At 41.9% G+C, this 15,291-nt stretch overlaps 1 protein-coding gene across 3 annotated transcripts; it reads right to left on the bottom strand.

Annotated features, from left to right (window-relative positions):
• Positions 1 to 11: 11 nt before the first annotated feature.
• On the bottom strand, positions 12 to 14,797 carry LOC105013284 (E3 ubiquitin-protein ligase TRIM58). Of its 3 annotated transcripts, none has more exons than XM_029123373.2 (11): positions 14,614 to 14,797; positions 11,744 to 12,053; positions 9,150 to 9,788; positions 8,081 to 8,176; positions 6,951 to 7,184; positions 6,660 to 6,831; positions 5,547 to 5,621; positions 5,428 to 5,454; positions 4,605 to 4,631; positions 4,222 to 4,397; positions 12 to 4,002 (listed from the first exon to the last, which is right to left on the bottom strand). In XM_029123373.2, exons 2-11 carry the CDS (start codon positions 11,762 to 11,764, stop codon positions 3,637 to 3,639), a joined length of 1,833 nt encoding a protein of 610 aa, XP_028979206.2. In that variant the 5' UTR covers positions 11,765 to 12,053; positions 14,614 to 14,797; the 3' UTR covers positions 12 to 3,636. The 3 variants fall into 3 exon arrangements, with proteins under 3 accessions (XP_028979206.2, XP_028979207.2, XP_028979208.2); XM_029123374.2 differs by having other exon boundaries at positions 11,864 to 12,053; positions 14,614 to 14,796; XM_029123375.2 differs by lacking the exon at positions 11,744 to 12,053 and having other exon boundaries at positions 14,614 to 14,796.
• Between the last annotated feature and the right edge of the window lie 494 nt (positions 14,798 to 15,291).

Below are 15,291 nucleotides of genomic sequence, written 5' to 3'. Positions count from 1 at the left end.
AGATCTTTCTGTTTTGTTATGTTTTTTTGGGTGGGGTGGCCGTTGGATTTTTGCGGGGTGGGGGTGGGGGGCTTAAAATGTTACAATTCTATTGTGTATATTGAAATCCCAGCTGTTCACAATGATTGCAATATGAATTATGTTAAATAAAATATGAACTTGAATGATTATTCATTGTAACATCAGTACAAACCACAACAAATATCAATAGGGCTTTATTTACATTTTTGTTTTGTAACCATATTCTAAACTTGGGAGCTTGTTTAAGATACAATCAATATGTTATTATAAATTGTTTTGCCTGTGCTGTAAACCTGGGTGGTGAGTGTTTTTTAAGTATAAAAAAGAGAATTTTTAAAACAATTATAATTTTCCCACCATGCCAGTTAAGTTTTATTTTTTTTCCAGTTTTGGACACTTGGATATCTGAGCTAAATTCCACCCAAATTCAATGATAAAAGTAACCCAATTTAACCAATCACTGAAAGGAAATCTGAAACAATTTGAAAATAAAACAAATGCAATTTCCTTATGTAATAGTTAGTACAAACATACATTGACCATCACATCAAATGGCTATAATTAAAATCAGGTGCACAGAAATAATGTGTAAATTATTAGAAGATCATTTACAAGTAACCTGGGAGGGCACAGCGTCCATGAAGATTTGTAAATAGGTCTGGTTTGGCCCTGACCATGTTTGGTAACAATTCATGCCAAAACCAATAGACCTATCTGAGGCTTTCAGAAAAAAGCTTATTGATGCCCTGGAGTCTGTGCCTGGAAAAATACATTTTCAAGCATTTCAAGGTCCACAGTCTGTCCACGGTCCAACAGGTTATCTACAAATGATGACAATACCCGTCTCCTGCAGTCTATGTAGGACAGGTCGTCCAATCAAATTCATTCCAAGATCTGACCGAAAGTTGCTCATAGGAGTCTCTAAGAACCCTAGAGTACAAGCCTCTCTTGTACCTTCAGTTAACTATCAAAAGGAAACAGAAGCAGAAACTGGGCCTACATGGTAGGTCATGCAGGAATAATATCAAGACAGGTCTGATGTTTACCCGACACTTGGGTTAAGACCTAAACTACTGGATCAACATGCTCTGGACAGAGGAGACAAAAGGTGGAGTTGTTTGGCTGCGATGCCAGACACCTGTTTTCTCAAAAACGAAACACTGCCTTTGAACAGAAGTCATAAAGCATGTTTAAGGGCCTGGCCATACCGCACCAGAGTATTGAGGAGAATGTGAGGCCATCTGTCAAAGCTGAATCTAGCGTGCATCTTGCAACAGGAGAATTATACAATACACACAAGTGAAGTTACAGCGAAAAGTCAAAAAGAAATCATCGTACAAGTCATTGTATTAAAAATGTTATGGTGGAACTTCAGTGAGGCAGTGCCTGCAAGAGAGCCCTCAACCATGACACATTTGAAGCAGTGCTGTTGAAGGAGCCTGGACAAGAAGTCCTCCAAGTCAATGTAAGAGACTGATGAACAGTTACAAGAAATGCTGAATGAAGTTACTTCAGCCAAAGGGGGCAACACCAGCTATTGAATATAGGGGTGTGTGCCTCCTTTACTGCACTATGAAACCGCATTTCTGTTTATTATTGATGAGTTATTGCAAAGTATAATCTTTCGGTGTCATTAGTTACGTCAGGTTACCGTTATCTGAAGGGAATGATACACATCCATATTTCCAAATATGTGGTGAGAGAGACAACTTCCAGGGCCTGTGGTTTCTTTTTCCCACAACTGAATACTGCAACTGGATAGGATTTAAAAGGCTTATGTCTCTCTGTAGATCACGTACATGCAGTCATAACCGCCTGGCAGTAAAGCACCGTCGAACATGACCGGATTCTTAGAAGAACCTATGGGCATGTCCTGTGTCCACAATGTCAGCTCTAGATGATTAAAAGACACGGAGTGTAATAAAACATTCCTGACCATTTGGGAGCAGTCAGGCACACGCTGTGCAAGGGTGGACAGTGGCATCATTAAAATAGTTGGTTTCTAAAATCATTTGACAGGGGCACTCCCTTCACTTGCAGCGTCAATGATTTAAATACATTGTTTTTATATTTTGTACATTTACGTACAGAGACAGAGCAGGGGTAAATGCGGGCACATTTTACTACCATCTGTAAATGCAAGGACGGCATTGTGGACATAATCGGGACTGGGATAAGATCATAGCACCAAGTATAAATAAAGATAATGCTATTAGGGGAATATAGTGCACTATCTAGTATATCATTTAGATTGTATATAATATAGTGCACTCCATAGTATATCATTTAGATTGTATATAATATAGTGCAATATCAGTGCTTGACTTGGGTCGGAATTACCAGTACTTCTAATTTTGGGCAAACAACGTTCCCGGGTTCAATTTTTTGGGGCAAAATTACCATCTGGGATACTACTCCAATGGAACAAGCTTTATTAACACACACATTTTGATGAACGTAGTCTGATGTGCGATTTGTCAGTTCCTGCACTTCCCAAGTCAAGCACTGTGCACTATACAGTACATAATATAGATTGTATTATATAGTGTGCAATGAAGGATGATGGATTTTATATCCTGGATAAATTGATCTGTATTGATGCAGTGGGCTTGAATGGTCTTTCAAAGAACTCCATTTGTCAGCGTATTGAGTTCGGCACCCATGCTGGGTTTGACTTTTCCCGAACAGAATGTCTTTGCTGGAGCAGAGAGGCAGAGTGTTTGTTCTGCAGTGGCCTCTTGTGGCTAGACTGGAACTCATCCATTCTGAATGTAGAAAACTAGCAGTACTGGTCTTCCAATGACCAAAATAACACTGAAGTGTTTTAGAAATGTCATTTTTATTGTTAAATGTATTTAAAAACACACATTGAGAGTGGCAGACGATTATCAATAAGAACAGGGCAATATTTCCATAAAATAAATAAGCAACTCATCGCTGTCAGGAGCTGCGAACGGCAACACTAAAGATCTGGGCATCTTCCACTGTTGTTGGCAATCTACAGTGATTCAGCAAAAGTCTAACATCATCATGACCCACCATCCTTCTCTGACACGCTCGTAAAACAGGTACCCATTACACAATGTTGCAAACAGGTCAGGGTTCATAATCCGCATACAGAACAGTGTGTTTAGTGTGACTCAACCGTGAACAATGCAGGAGTCCCATAACAAGACCAGTCCACCCAAGTAAATAGTAGCTATAATTACATGGATACCAGAAAGTGATCACAGAGAAGAGCTGAGTAAAACAAAGTGTTCCATTGTGATTTTAAACGTGGACTCTGATTTCAGACCATAAAGTTATTGTATGTTCACCTTACACCTTCAAACACGCCCTCTTAAACGATCTCACAATCCCACATTTTGACCCACACTAAAACAGCCTCACCTATCTCCTCGAATACGTTTGCCCTAAAATATGTTCACGTCCACGCTTCTCATATGCAGCAACCACTTAAACGTTTTCTGTCAAAATTCCTCTGCCGCCACTCAAAGCGACCCGCGCTAATCTTATAGTGAATTCCCCTTCACTCATCTATTTCCACACACTTAAGTGACCTCTCACCCCTCAACATTCTCACTCCCATCATCCGCCCGGTTTTCCATGCTCCTCCTACTCCGGCACACTGTTGCCCTGTGTGGCCATGAGGACTAGGGGCACCTCCTTGTCCCCGGTGCCCAGCAGGGGGAACATCCTGTCGGAGAACGCTGGCACGCTGAAGCTGTACACCTCAGAGCCGGTCTTGACGTTGTAGAAGGTCACTTGGCCCTCCTCGCAGTCCAGGTAGACACCCACCCTCCTGAGGCGCACCGAGGCCTTCACCTTAGTGAGGGGCGGGGCGGTGAGGGCGTGCAGGTGGCTGCCCCCCCACCAGAGGGCGTAGTAGCCATTGTGGGGGCTCATGTCGAACAGGCCTTTCCTCTGGGCCGACTCCCGCACCACTCCCACCTTCCAGTCCTTATTCTCACCCACGCTCACCTGAGGAAAGACCGATATGAAGTGAAGAAAAACGTTTTCGCATCGGGACAAGCATTCGAGGTGGACTCCAGAGACGATTTATTCTGCCAGACATCATGTCCCACACTTTCCTAACGACAACATTAAATCAGTACAACGTAAGCCACTGTTCTGCCGTTTCCTTTCGCCCGCCAGTTTTTCTCAGAGACACCCGTAACCCTCGACTCCTTTTCCTCTCACCTCCCAGTAGTGTCTCCCTGAGTTGAAGCCCTCTTTGCCCAGCACGCAGGACCAGACATCGAAGCGATGCGTGCTGTTCCTGTAGAACTGCAGCTTCTCTCCCCTTTTCACCTGCTTCCTGTCCTCAGAGAGAATGAGAAAGGGGTACGCTGTCACCGGATTCAGCGTCACATCCTCTGGGAAGCAGAAGAAACAGCAGACAAGGACCAACGGGCATTAATGTTGGAAGGAACATGGTTTTATGTTTAAAAAATACAATTAAAAAATAAGACAACTATCTGAAACCTTGAACCTACACAACAGTACAACAGACCTACACAACAGTACGGTACCAGCAACTAAAAGACACCACAAGGTGCATCATTAAGATCAAAACCCCTTACCTAAATAGGACCGGATTTTCTTTATGCCTGTAAGAATTTAAGGAAGAAAATGAATTGGTTTGATCATTGGATGGTGGGGTAAATATGTTATTGTATTAAATAATCTACTTAAATTAGATACTTAAATGCTTTCCCATTGTGCCATAAATCCATGTTTGAATGATACTATTACCGTTCAAAGGTTTGGGGTCACTTAGTAATGTCCTTACAAAATTCCACTGTCCCTAAGACCCTATTTGTAGCTTTCATTTACACTACTGTTTAAAGTTTGGGGTCACTTAGTAATGTCCTAAGTAAGGACATTACTTACTTAGCAATGTCCTTTGGGGACATTACTAAGTGTCCCCAAACTTTAAACAGTAGTGTAAATGAAAGCTACAAATAGGGTCTTAGGGACAGTGGAATTTTGTCCTCACAAAACAGAGCACAGAGACATTTAAAGAGTCTTAGCTTAGACATTTTCATAATACATTGTAGTCAATGGCCAGTGATGTAAAATGTAGTATAAAATATATATCTTCAAAACAACTAAGAAGTATATAAAGGCGGAATCAATAAGCACAGAAAGAGTGGAAACAAAGCCATGTGTAAACATGGCTGAACCTCCCCATTAAGTGCAGTTAAAATGTCAGGCTATAAAGTAAGAAAATACAAACAGTAACTTTAAGACCTCCATCAAATTTGTTATTTTAACAGTCATTGAAGCGTTTACCATTTTTGTGCGTTTGCCAGTGTTCCTTCAAGACATTCTTAAAATGCCAATCATTAACCTAAAAAATAATACAGGGAGTGAATTGCTCCAATAAATGAAAAACCAACTAACCTGATCCAGGTTTAATCTTTTTGAGATCTGAGGAGAGACAGCAATGTGGACAGATAAATGGCCGTGTTTGCGTACCAACACAGAACTATGAGAAACACAATTATTTTTAGTGGCCTCACCTTTCAAGGACCACTGACTCTTGGTCCGTAGTGTTTGTACACTAATCATACTGTCACTCTCCCGTAGAGAGCTAACTGAAACACACAATGTTGTAAATGTTTAAATTCAACAATAATATACACCATTTAGTGCAATATATTATAAATCTGACCAGATACCAGCATGTTGTAAGCTGGCTGTCTTGCTAGTGTATTAGAAAAGAGTTCAGACAGATACTGCAACGGTGGCATCGGTCTTAAACCAGCGCTGTTAGCATTGAATAAATATTCATCCCCCTTGGCCTTTTCACCTATTGTAAGTGGGATTGAAAAGGCTATTTCATTTTAAATCATTCTACAATGTCTATGTAAAAATACAAGTCTACACACTGTCACAAATAAATAAATTAAAAGTGGAAACTTTGTTGAAAGCCATATGACGGCCAGGGATTGGTAGGTGGTAGAACAGTAACAGATCAGGCACAGTATTTTTGTCAGGATGTAATACTAGGAAACAAGAAGAATACAAATTTTGGCCTTAATTGGACCAATTCAACATGTCACAGAGGGACAGCCCTAAAAAATAATTCATATTTTTTCATCAACTGTGAGTATTTTCTGGACATTTTCTGGACATAAAAGCAAATATTTAAAAACTGTTTTCTGTAACAAAATGTGACCAAAAAATGTCAAAAGTCCAAGGGAATATTCAAGCCACTGAATTTGTGGTGTAAACACGTTCTATTGGAATGAGGTATATGATGTGTGGTAATGGTTTTTTAAATGCTTACAGTTTTGGCCATTTAGCAGACGCTCTCATCCAGAGCAACTTACATACTGACAACCTACTCAGAGTGACTTGGCAGAAAACCTCTCTAGAGCTCCGTCCTCAACTTATTCATTAATAAGAGACTTTACCCAAAAATCACAAATAATTAAACAGGAGGGGGACCAGATCGTGACAAGCAGGGCCAAGAAAGACACTGAAGAGGATATTTGGAAACATCAAAATGATTGCGCCAATGAGGGTTATGGAAATGCTTATGAAACCGGTAGCACAACTGTGTGGAACGTGTGAAGGCAGGGCGATGGTGGCTGCGGCAGGGCGATGGTGGCTACGGCTGTGTCACTTACTGGATCCTCTGGGTCGCACTTCTCCCATGTGGATGTCATCCAGCCTCTCCCTCAGCTCCCCCAGAGCCATCTTCACAGTTCCCAGAGAGAACCGCAGCGACACCTCTGCTTCGGCGTCCACGTCCTGGGTCTCGGAGTCGTCCTGCAGGGGGGCGCTGGCCTCCTCGAACGTCTGAACGGTAAGGGTACAGAGGTGAACACCGATGGACTAGACGTGACTGGGGTACCGCCCCCCCCCCCCCCCACCCCCACCCACCCACGGTGGACGTCCCACAGTAACCCCATTCGTACCTGGAGGAAGCCGATGTGGTCATCAGAGGTGGCCTGGGCTTCCAGCCTGGATTGGCGCATCTGCAGCTGGAACACCTCAGTCTCCAGGCGGGTCACCAGGCTCTCCCCGTGGGTCTCCACAGACGCCCGCTTCTCCTCGATGCCGCCCACCAGCTCTCCGCGTATCCTGTCCACTGAGTGACTCAGCTCGCCCAGTAAATGCTCCACCTCGGACAGCTCGCTCTGCGCATAGTTCTGCAAAACCCCATGGGATTATAGTTCAGTTTCTCCCCCCGCCTTTACGCTGTTACGAGGTCAAAGGGCATAGAAGTAATCCTGTGGAATGACAAATCTGTGACTCTTACATCCTAAATTCAGTATGCCAAGCGTCATTTCGGGTTGAGTTAAAGCTAAGAGCTGTCTTTGAAGTTTGATTTCGGTACAAGCACAGCCCTTCAGGGGGGCTCGCCAATTCATACATTCAATATGTTTTTTTGGAAAACCACTCCCTCAATAGATTCTCAGCCCATTGTATTAAGTTCAGCAAAATGTTTAGACAAATCGAATTCAGAGAGGGTAGTGTCGTTGACTGAATTAAGAGAGGGTAAGATAGGTTTCTGATTTTTGCAATTACATTTTATGTGGTGCTCCCCACTTTGTTCTCCAAGTGCTACTTGCTACTTGCTGTTTTAAATTTAGAGGCTTATATGTTTGCAGTATTTGATTTAAGCCCACAGGATCCATTGGCTTTGGGACACTACTGATCCCATCAAATAAGTGGAAATTCCAGGTAAGTTTTTCATAAATCAGAATAAGTTTTATTGCCAAGTAAGTTTCACAACAAACTAGGAATTTGTTCTGGTTTGTTAGTGCAGCAATTTTGTACAAAATAAAATAACTCCCTTTCATTCAAACAGCTCTTGAAAAAAAGGGGAGTAATCATACATCTATACAGATCAGTGAAATTTCAACTTTGGTGTTTTTTTAATTGCACTTGTCCTTTGACTGTCTTGACTTGCCAACAGTACAGTCGGTGTAGAATTGGATTAGTAGTGTTAGACAGCATTACCACTAGGGGGAGTAGTAGTGTGATCTGAGTACCAAGCCAGACAAGTCGACGCAACGTTGAGATCTGTTAAGCAGCCACCTACCCTGACAGCCTCCAGTCGGTTCTTCAGCTCGTTCAGACAGAGGTTCTTCCCCTCAATCCTTTTCTTAATCTCAAATTCAGTCTTCCCAAGGAGTTGCTGTGTATGTGACAGAGAAGGACAGTGAGGAGTGACAGGTGGAGAGAGAGACAGGTGGAGAGAGAGACAGGTAGAGAGAGAGAGAGAGAGAGAGAGAGAGAGAGCCAGCATGAGAGACAAATGATGCAAATATGATGTGTCAGTGGATTTGGCATCATGTCAGTTCAAGACTAGACAAAGTTGTTGCTACTGATGCTGCTCAATGTCTTCTATTGTTTTCACATTCACGTCAATAGTGACTTGAACAACATGTGCTTTGTTGCTATGACTGACTACCTTGTGTCATTGAATATCTTTCATGACTTAAGTAAATTAACTTGGGCTTTCATTGTTTCCAGCTCAGAGCCAATAGGAATTAATATGACGTGGGCCTCAATGTACTGGGAGCTGCCCAATACTGTGTGATGAAGTCATTATTATAAGTTTAGTTTAACTGTATGAAATGGCGTGTAAGGAAAAGGTAAGTGGGGTAAAACAACAGGGCCAATTCTAAGGCATTATCTTCTATTGGGATAAGATTCCCCAGGGGGTAATTAACCCCATGCGGGGCATCTTACCCCAATAGCTTGAAAAAATGCCCTTTTCCTAAAAAAAACAATTTTTATTTTAAAAGATGTAGAGTTAAAACTGGACAACAAAAGGAATTGTTGAGGCTTGTTTCCAAATGCGTTGTATGTGTCATCTGATCACATTTGGTGGCCAATTCTCATTCTTTACTCTTTCAAAAGAAAAAAAATCAAAATATAATGTAATATAAAACCAAGCAGCCTGAAAAAATATTTACCAGGAATTCTTCTGTGGTCTAATTATCAGAATGAAATTACATTAAGGAGAAAACAACCCATAGAAAAGCGACACTTGAGAAGCTTTCAAATCAAAGCACAGAACCAGCTGTAAATGACAATGGCGATTGAGCTTCCAAAGACTTGAGTGCCTCAAGGGCCTGTTTTGATAGCCTCTTTTGCCTTCTCACCTGTTTGCTGACCCTCTCCGTCTGCACGGACACCGTGCGGTGTGTGCGGTGGTCCTCCAGCACACAGATCGCACAGATACAGGTCTGGTCGGTGCGGCAGTACACCTCCAGGAGCCGGTGGTGAAGTGGGCATGTGCGACCGCGCAGTGCCTCCTGGGGATCCAGCAGCCGGTGGTTGGCGTAGAAGGGCGTGGTCAGGTGGGGCTGTACGTGGGTCTGGCAGTAGGACGCCGTGCAGGTTAAACACGAACTGATCGCCTCTTGTTTTTTCCCCGTGCACACGTCACATGTAATAATCTCCTCGAGGAATGGATTGCCATTGGTTATGACTCCTGGCGTCTTGTCTGTGTCCAACATGTCGGGCTTCTCCACGCCATACAGAGCTTCTTTGTAATTCTTTGAGATGTGGGCAAGAACGCGGTTGATGCTGAGCTGAGGACGCTCCTGGAAAGCATGTTTACAGAGAGGGCAGGTGCAGGTGGCACTGGAGGCCCAGTACCCCCCGATGCAGCCCTGGCAGAAGTTGTGTCCACAGGGTGTCGACACCGGGTTTCTGAACAGGTCCAGACAGATTGAACAGGTCAGCTCCTGCTCCGAAAAAAAATCCGGAACACCAGCCTCCGCCATTTTTCTTGTGCCCTAAATGGGTGAGACGCGGAACAAGTCACGTCATTAACTCAATATCAAACCTATAATCAAAACATGGATATCAACATTCGTCGCACCAACACACTTTGCTCTATAATCATCTGCTGCAGTATCTTGTCCAATCGTAAGGCTTTATTAGCTAGTCAAACAGGTGTGAAAAAGATTTCACCGTCAGCTTGAGATGCCTCTGACTTAGCCATCCAAGAGGTCTTTCAATGACTGAACTAGTTGTATAACAAACAATATGGCGCTTTGCGTGTCGGCTGCATGTAGACCTAGTAGTTACTTAAATGTAATAAAAAAATATATACATGCTGATGGAATGCCTTTAGGCCATATTTCATTAACTAAATCATGAATTAGTGTTGAATATTGTCTAAGGTCAACCTTGAGGTCAACACAGTTCACAAACACTGCAACTAGTGGTCAACGTAGGTCAAAAACATTGAACTATGCCTCCATGCTGTAGGTCAATATTTCAGAAACCTATTAAGCCAGTCATTCAACTACAGGCCTTAATCGTTGCTGGAGGTCTACAGCAACCTTCAATAGTACATCCTAAACTCTTTCTGTCAAGGATTTTGACTACACCTTGCATGAAAAAACTACATTTGATCTTGTCTGTGTGCATTTTTAAAATGAGCCGAACACACCAGAAAAGTCCCAGAGCTGCGTACAGCCTGTTTTCAGACTTGTTTTTGGTTCCACTGATTAGATTGGCGATAAGATGCCTGTGACCGTGAACTTGAACTCAGTAATAGCATGACCAAACCCCCGTTCAATCAGGGCTAATTCAAGGAAACGCAATTGTCCAAAAAACGGTTACCTATTTTACCCCCCAGTAATATTTTAGATTAACACAAGCATGTTAGGCCTTATTGGAAAGGAAAGCTTATTTTATTAAATAGCGTTAACTTGGATTTCAAACCTAGCCACAGGGGTACTTCGACGCCAGAGGCCGCGGCTGAAGACCGACGGTCCTCTCTGAGCCACACATCCATTTTAGAAAGAATCTGGGAATCATTGCTTGAAATGTCACTACCATTCTGTATGCTTGAAATGTCACTACCATTCTGTATGCCTGAAATGTCACTACCATTCTGTATTATCGGTATGTGGTTTCCGTCTATATGTTCTTAGATGTGGCTTCATTGTATGTCCATGTCCTGGTTTTTGTGGGGGGGTTTTAAGAATGCTGCAAGTCCAGTCTATTTGATACTTCTGGTCCTGCAGCATTCCATGACATTTCTAAACCCTCTTTCTCAATCCCATGCTATGGCATGCTTGTGTGTTTTCCCATAGACTTCCTACAGTGTGCACATGGTGTGCCCTCACGCATTTAATGGGTAGTCACATCATTCAAACCACTTGGGTTGGTGTGTATCACAGCCATGCAACCCCAAATGACAAAGACAGACAAATGGCCAACGTGCAATTTCCACTGATGTGTGACAAGTTTAACAACCAAGCGGTCTCTGAGGCCAGTCCTTCCAGTGTCAGTTGGTAATTAACCTGTGTGGCATACCTGTGTTTTTCCTACAAGCAAAGGATGACCTTACCAATGAGAGGACATCACAGACGCGCAGAGTTGTGTGTGGCTTAAATTCTCGGCTATGAGAGGGAGGGGGATGTCCTTATTTACTGTACTTTATCTCCTACAATAAAAATTAGCCAACAGTAAAGAGATCGTACCCCACAACTTAGGCATCGCCATTCCCCGGGCCAGGCAGTGTAATCTAATAAGAGCTGTGTAGCCAGTGGTATCTAAGAGATCTCCTGGGTCAGCAAAAGACATTTCCCAGAGCATGTGCAGATCGAGATATAAACGTGTCTGTCATAGGGCCACGTTCAGGTCAATAAAAAGCTTTCTTAGAAAGAGTACCTGAAACTAGATCTCCCACATTCTGGTCTTAAAGAGAATTAAAATGAATACTGTGTAAGCTCACACTCTGCGTTGTCTGATCCATCAGGTAAGTCTGGTGGTGGGGTTAAGATGGACTGTTGCCTTGCTGGCAATCAAAGGCTCTCAGTTTTCATGTTCCCTGAGAACTGGAACTTTTACTTGCCAGGTAAGGCTGGGGGGGGGTGACCTTTGTCCATAGATGTGGTAAATAAACTTTATTGCAGATTGGTCCTTCAGTGTCATAGGTGTAGTGGTTTCAGCATTTTTCACAAAGTTATATATTTTAGAAAATCCATCTTGGGTTCTTTAGGCATCTGCTTCAGAGCACATCTCCACCTCTTTATCTCCCGAGCCTGTACCAGAGTGATGGCAAGAGGAAATTAGAGGTAAAAAAGGAACTGACATACCAACTTAGGTGAAATAATGTGAAGTGGATATCACATGTTTTGGGCATGTATGGCTGGAATTGGTTCACTTGTCTTTATTGATGATGTAACCCAAAAGTGGGAGGTTCTTCACTGGCCAAGTGAGTCACCCAATCTGAATCCAATTTAGCATGCATTTCACTTGTTAAATATGACTGAAGGTAAAAATGCCCAGAAACAAACAAGAGGACGGCTGCAGTACAGGCCTGGCAGAGAATCACCAGGATCGATACCCAGTGTCTAGTGATGTTTGTGTGGAACATTTCAGGCACTCATAGAATGCAAAGGAATTGCAGCCAAATAGTAAATATGGTGAGTTCATTTAAAATGGTCAGTTTGTCCAATTACTTTTGGTCCCCTAAAATGGAATTATGTATAAAAAGGGCTGTAACTCCTACACTTTACATTTTATGGATGTTAATACTGTCAACTTAAAGCTGACAGTCTTCACCTAGGCCTCTGAGTCATTGTTTATTAAAATCCCATAAAATCTATGTGCTGGGTCACAGACCCAAAGAAACAAAACGTCTGTCTAAATGCTTATGGACTGGACTGTAATTGGTAGGTAAGAAAAACTATGGGAAAACGTACATTAAAAAAAAATATTGTCCAGCAATATAAAGGACAACAATAATAAATTAACACAGTAAGACTTAAAAAACAAAAACGTAATTTGATAGTGTTGGGAGAATCCAATAAACACAATTTTCTCTTATTTTTCTAAAACATGGTAAAAACTGAACTTTCAAGATTCACTGAATGTCTAGATAACATAACCTACTGTAAGAAAGCAGGATGACAACAGGCTATCTAGTCTTATACGCGGTCTCGCTCAGGTTGACTATAAGCCAAGGAGCAGCGCCAATTGCTTTGCAAGCACTGTTATGAGCTAAACTGGCTTTACGTGACTGAAAAGCTAGTCCAACCTGTTCTTAAGCAGGTTGTGTTGAGGTTTGTGTGGAAACAACACTGTGGAGAAAAGGGGTACAACTCCATAAAAGAAAGTGGAAAACCACTTCAGTCATCTTGCCGCAAAAAATATCTAAATTTTTTCCCCCCAGGGGCAGGAAGAGATTATTAGCTTGTCTAAATAAACTTTCCAGTAGAACAAAAAGGTGATTCACGTCCGGAGAACTATTGTGCCAAATGCTTTCGCGCTCAATAAACAATTAAAACAGTGTTGTTCACCCAATATTGTTAAGAGATTTGTCGTTGCATTGCCCAAAATATCATATGGCTCTAATCACAGGATTGGATAGATTCCGTAATCGATTGTAATTTAGTAGTATATAATGACATCTCTAAGTACATGCATCCTACAGATATACAATTTCTGATGTCTAATACGACTTTTACAATGGATAAAGAAGTGGAGTAGCAGCAGTTATGAAGTACGGGGGGCAAGAATGTGCGTGATCAGTATGGTCGCAACCTCAGGTGTTGAGCACTCCCACTACATCGCAAATAGAAACCGTTTTTGACAAAGCGATTACAGTCAATATTGTAGCTACACTTCACTACAATGATGGTATCAGTCGTTGAGGACAAATCCTCAGCTATGTGACTCCACTGTAGCTACGCTGACATGAATCGAGGCGTTCCTTCCTAAAGTCAACCATCGTCGTTTTTATGCCATTGAGGCCGAGGTAGTTGCACTATCACCTCAATGCGGTTGCGCTTACATTTTCCCTTTAGGCTGATTCATTGTTTATACCGGTGGTTCCCAACTCCGGTCCTCGAGTACCCCCAACATCACACATTTTGGTTGTAGCCCTATTTATGTTGCCAGGACACCACAATGGCTTGTTAGTCAAACTACAGCAGTTAAGACTTTCTTGGTCAGCAGTAATACTTCACCTTTCCAATTTGTTTTTTATGCGTTTGTCTTTACACATATTATAAAGCATATAATCTGTTTTTTGGAGGCTTTGCGGACATTTGCAGGTCATGTATGCTCCCCCTACTGTCTGTTGGTTATCTGATTAGATTGTCACCAGATGTTGATCGGTGGAACAGCTGCTTACCTGGAAACGTCTCGGTGAATTAACCGTTTCCAGTCAATGGATAACTTTGTCCCTGGCCACCGCACAGACCCCGGGCGCAACAACCAATCCAAGCAGATCGCGAGTTCATATTAATCTATGGCTGTGAACCTAAATTACTAAACACCCACTGGAGACGAATATTTTGGTTTAGTTTGTATATTCACATGACAATGCTAAGTTGACATCGATACAATACGTCTTGCAAAGGTTTTGAATCAGGCTTTTGCCAACGCTAATTATCCTCACGGTGAACAGAGGAATGTTGGAATGTAAACACTAATGATTGGGCTCTTTAAAAATACATTTTGCAGCACTTGTACAGCACTAGTGCCTCGCAGAAACAATTGAAGAATTTGTCATTTTAAGTCACATGAAATAACAAATAGTATTTCTATTAAAAATAAGCTACTGTGGATCCTGCTTCTAAAAGTTTTTACACATACCTTAATCAATGTTGCGTTCGTCTGAATCGGAACAGTAAGAATGGAAGTAGTCAGTGTTCTACGAAGCCGCCGCAAACATAAGCAACAGGTGTTCCCAGCTACTCAGGTATGTAAATGACATGAAAGTAGGTGTTGTGATAGGAGTCACCAGCATCGTGCTAAGTAGTCAGACGAGATTAACCAACTTTTTCTGGAGGAGGCGCATATTGTGTTAGGTCTACCAATTTCTGTATTACATTTAATTACTAGCACACAGCCTCTAGTGAAAGCCTACAAAGTCTCCAGTGTTTTATAGCAATACTTTTTTTTTTTATCAAAGGTATTAATACATTTAATGGACAATGGTCCTCTTTCATGAAATGTGCGTACGATTAACTTTGAACTTAAAATGATCGTAGGATCATTTCACCCACATTCACCAATATTATCTTTGTCTTATCCTTACGATCAAACTCCCGTCTGGTCGGAGACCGCGTAAACCAACGTCAAAAAATAGGTTATTGATGGATTCGCCATAAGACCATTATCACGAAAAACAGCAAATAACAGCCTCAATAAAAACAACCACAAATATATTCATAATAGGTAATATAAAATGAGAGCAGGAATATAGTACATGCAAACATACCACAGTATTAAATATTGTATCACTACCTAACCAATGTATTATTTGTCACT

The sequence above is a fragment of the Esox lucius genome, chromosome 11, assembly GCF_011004845.1.
Source record: "Esox lucius isolate fEsoLuc1 chromosome 11, fEsoLuc1.pri, whole genome shotgun sequence".
NCBI lineage: Eukaryota > Metazoa > Chordata > Actinopteri > Esociformes > Esocidae > Esox > Esox lucius.
This window is presented reverse-complemented; position numbering and strand designations above follow the sequence as displayed.